The sequence below is a fragment of the Myotis lucifugus genome, unplaced genomic scaffold, assembly GCF_000147115.1.
Source record: "Myotis lucifugus unplaced genomic scaffold, Myoluc2.0 scaffold_2510, whole genome shotgun sequence".
Classification (NCBI taxonomy): domain Eukaryota; kingdom Metazoa; phylum Chordata; class Mammalia; order Chiroptera; family Vespertilionidae; genus Myotis; species Myotis lucifugus.
The window spans coordinates 1-4,747 of record NW_005873558.1 but is presented as its reverse complement, the minus strand read 5'-3'; the positions used below and the strand labels follow the sequence as shown (position 1 = coordinate 4,747).

General features: G+C 44.4%; 1 gene segment (V, D, J or C); it reads right to left on the bottom strand.

The window, feature by feature from the left end:
• Positions 1 to 339: 339 nt before the first annotated feature.
• Positions 340 to 880, bottom strand: LOC102428891. The segment is given in 2 exon segments: positions 340 to 689; positions 802 to 880. Coding segments are annotated over 2 exon segments (429 nt in total).
• Between the last annotated feature and the right edge of the window lie 3,867 nt (positions 881 to 4,747).

Sequence of the window (4,747 nt, the reverse complement as noted above, 5' to 3'; positions counted from 1 at the left end):
ATGTTGATTTTGGAGGCCTGGACATTTAGGGTTGACATATGTGAAATATTGGGAATGTCCAGGATCTGCAGCTTCCTGCCTATAAAAAGTTATATTGAAGGCTTCTTCTTCTGTAAAGTGGACACACATTAGTGACAATGCATTAGCACACACAACATGGACCCCACTCCATCACAGCAGGAGTTCCTGCCATGTGCTAGGAATTGCAAGGTGCTGGCAGAGCTGGGAGGACAGTCAGGAAAGCTCAGGCTGAGCTCAGCAGGGCAGGGAGGATGTTGCAAAAGAAGTTAGCCCTATACTGGCAACTTGCTAAGGCCCCCTCCCTCTCCTGTGACATCCTCAGCTGGGGCAGGGAGGTTTGAGTACAGAAAGCCATTGACCCTGCAGGGCTGTGTCTAAGCTGCTGGCACAGAGATACACGGCTGAGTCTCCCAGCTGCAAGGCGCTCAGGGCCAGCTCAGAGCTGTAGTTATTGAATTGTTTTCCTGAGAACCGATCTGGGATGTTTCCTTTATGTCCCTCCTCCTTTTCATAAAAACTAATGAGGAACTCGGGGCTCTGGCTCAGAGCCTGCTGGTACCAGTACACTGTATTATGTCCGGAGATGGGATGGCACTTCAGAACAGCCTTCCCCCGTTGGACTTTGAATACATGTCTGGGGGACTGGATGACTCCAGCAGCCACAGAACCTGCGGAGGAAGGAGACAGAAGCTGTAGGCCAGCACATGAAGGGAATGGATGCTCCACCAACAGTCAAGAACTTTGGGTTCAAGGGATGTCCCACCTGAATTCAGGACTCACCTGCCCCCAGAAGGCAGAGGGCCACGCAGCAGAGGAGCCGGGGGCCCCTGAAAGATTCAGGCAGGACAAGACTGGCCATCTCCCAGCTCTGGACTCTGGTGTTTGGGGTGAGAGAGCAGAGGTTTTGCCTCTCTCTCTGCTCTGAGTGGAGGACTTGCCTGTGATGTCACTGTCCTGACGTTACTGTCCTTGTAGGCTCCACAGGCAGCCTGCACTTCCTAGACAGGCTCAGTTGGTCTAGGCATTCCCCATTCTGTCATCTTCCTATCAGTAGGTGCTCTGGCTGTGCTGAGCTAGGCCAGGCTGGTTTTGTGGCAGGTGACCATCACCCAGCTTCTCTGTTTCCTAGGAGCAGGTGCTTCTTGCTCTACACCTGGCTTGAATTATCCCAGCTGCCTGACTGAAAGAAGTCCCATCACACTCTCCACCAAGCATAGGCTTCAAGGGAGAGCTTAACTCCAGGAAAGGCCATCCTCATGGCTCCCAAATGTGACAACACACCTGCATAGCAGTTAATGTGAGAAGATATGATCATCAAACCTCTGATTCATCAGACAATCTCCCTGATGTAGGGACCCAGCCAGGATTCTCTCCCTTAACCCTCCCTCTGCCACTGGGCCCCATCAGCAGCTCACTCCATGGATCCACAGTGCCCTCAAGCGGCCACTTGTGCAGTAGTGGTGTTGACACTGCCCAGGCTGGCTGGGTTCTGAATTAGAGTCAGGACTGGACAAGATACTGCAAGCTCCTGCTGATGTGATGTTTACCTGTCTCAGCCCACCCTTTGCACGTGGCACTGAGGGAGGCATGGTGCATTTTTCTAAGAAGGAAACACAAATTCTAAATCTCATCAATGAGTGTTCTGGGAAAGAGGACACCATGCATGCAGCTGCCCTGGCAAGGGGAGGAGGGACCTTGGGCAAAGTACTCTCTTTAACCAAAGGTAATTCCTGGGGAGGGCTGACCTTGGCCTTCTATCAATCAAAAAATCTAAGCAGCTGGAAATAGACCATCTCTGAAAAGGGAGCTGCCTAATTATAGATTTTTTTTACCAGTCTTTTTAATTCTTTTGCTTTTTTAAATAATTGAATTATTTACTTTTAAATTATTGATTTGTAGGAAATATTTATATTTTGAATACATTGCCAGCAAAAAATATATTCATAGATATTTATTTTTTCATAATATATTTTGTTGAACAGGATTTTAAAACTTTTACTAAAGAAAAATATGTTTTTTAAAGATGAGAGTATTTTTTTGTCCTCTCAAAGACATTTTGCCTACTCCAAGGTCATGAAAAGAATTTGTTCAGCTTTCTCTCAGAACTTTATTAAGAATGCTGACCCATCTTATATTCATTTTTGTTTATGGAACTATCAGCAAACTTTTTCTGGAAAGGATCAGATGGTAAAGATTTTGGTTTTCTGTCCCAGCTCCCCACCTCTGCCCCTGCAGTGACAAAGAGCCAGAGACACTGCGCTCGCGAGTGAACGTGGCTGTGCACCAATAAACTTGGTGTATGGATACCGAAATCTGAATTCCATATTATTTTTCTAAGTCACAAATATTACTGTCTCAATTTTTTCAACCATGTATGTAAACATCATTTGTTAGCTTTTGGGCCATACAAGAACAAGTTGAGGCCAGATTTTGCCCACTCCTGGTTTATGGAATGAGATAAGGATTGAGATTTATTGTTTTTTTATATGTAAACATTTTTTCCAGCACCATTGTTGAAGTGACTATTTCCCCCCTTTTTGTGGTACTTTTAGTGTTTGATCTAGAGATCACAACATGCATCTTTACCTCACCCACAAAAATGTCTATTAACCATAGATTTTTCATAAATGCCCTGGATTAGGGGAGGATGTTTCCAATTATTTCTGATTTACTGAGTTTTTACCTGAAACATATGTTGAATTGTATTAAGTGTTTTTGAGCATCAATAGAGATGATCATATGATCTTTCCTTCTTTTTTTTTTTTTTAGTATTTGAGAGTTTAAACTACATTTCGTATTTTTTAATGTTAAACTGGCTGCACATTGCCGAAGTAAAAGCCCCGCCTTGGCTTGCCTCGCAAAAATGTCTTTGAAAGGACAAAAAAATACTCTGATCTTTAAAAAGCATATTTTTCTTTATTAAAAGTTTTAAAATCCTGTTCAACAAAATATATTAAGAACAAATAAATATCTATGGATATTTTTTTTGCTGGTAATGTATTCAAAATATAAATATTTCCTACAAATCAATAATTTAAAAGTAAATAATTCAATTATTTTAAAAAGCAAAAGAATTAAAAAGACTGGTAAAAAAAATCTATAATTAGGCAGCTCCCTTTTCAGAGATGGTCTATTTCCAGCTGCTTAGATTTTTTGATTGATAGAAGGCCAAGGTCAGCCCTTCCCAGGAATTAACTTTGATTAAAGAGAGTACTTTGCCCAAGGTCCCTCCTAAACTAGGTGAGGAGGCATTATTCTCTGTAGATATTGTTCTATTTGATATACTAGAATTCTAAAAGGATTATTAATCTGTGTTCTAGAGGTATATTGGCCTACAGGTTTTTGGTGGTTTATTTATTTTTTTTTTTGTAATACCTTGGTCTCATTTTAGTATCATAGTATGCTGGCGTCAGAATAAGTAGGGAATTATTCATGATTTTTCAGGTTTCTCAGTGGGTACTTCTATGGTGGCATCCTACCAATTTTGATATGATATATTTTAATTTTCATTCCATTAATATTCCTTTATAGTTTTCCTTTTGATATGTTCTTTACCATTTCGTTTACAAATATTGGGGATTTTCCCAGAATGCTTTCTGTTATTGATTTCTAATTTAGTTCCTCTGTGATGATAGAACATAGTTTAAATTCTGTTAAATTTATTGATCCTTAATTTATACCCAAAGTCTATAGTATCCTGGCCATAGTCTGTGTGCACTCGATAAGAATGTGTATTCTGCTGCTGATGGGTAATCTGTTCTATAAATGTGAGTTAGACCAAGGTGATCAATAATGTTGCTGATGTCTTCTGTATCCTGATTTTGTTGGGGGGGGGGGCGTGTCAAGTTGTTCAACCAATTACTGACAGGGGTTGAAATGTTTGATTATAATTGTGAATTTGTCTATTTCTCAGTGCTGTTTTTGTTCAGTGTTTTGAAACTCTTTTTAGATGCATAAATATTTATGATTACTATGTTTTCTTGATCAAATTTGTCCTTTTATCATTAGAACTAGATGCCCGGTGCACGAAATTCGTGCACTGGGGGATGGGGTTCCCTCAGCCAAGCCTGCCCCTCAGTCTGGGAGCCCTCAGTGGATGTCCTACTGATGGCCACAGTCTGGCAGCAGAGGCTCGGTGCAGCTGTCCCCGTGTGTGTGTGTCTGCTGGGGGCCTGCCCCCAGCCCCGCCACATAGGCTCCGAGCAGTTTCCGGGTGTGTGTGTCCACTGGTGGTCTGCTCCCAACCACATTGGAAGCTCAGAGTAGGCGCTGTGTGTGTGTGTGTGTGTGTGTGTGTGTGCGCGTGCGTGTCTCCTGGAGGCCTACCACCAGCCACACCCTGAAGGCTTCAAGCAGGCGCCCCTCTCTGTTGATCACTCAGGCTACTGGCCTCCACTGCATGTTGTACTCTCCCCTGAGCTGTGGCCAGGGTGGGGGGCCCTTCCCTACTGTGGGATCCCCAGGGCTACCTAGGGAAAGGCACACAGGGGGGCTGGCTGCAGGCCGCCCTTTCCGGCTCCGTGATCGCTGCTGCATCCCATGGGCAGGCGCACACAGGGGCTGGCTGCAGGCCGCCCTTTCCTGCTCCGTGATCGCTGCTGCGATCCCACGGGCAGGTGCACACAGGGGAATGTGGGTCCAGGGCAATCCGCCAGCCCCGGTCTGCCAGCGGGAGCCGTTTTGGGGCAATCGCCCACCGCAGCCCCCACACACACACACAGCCCAG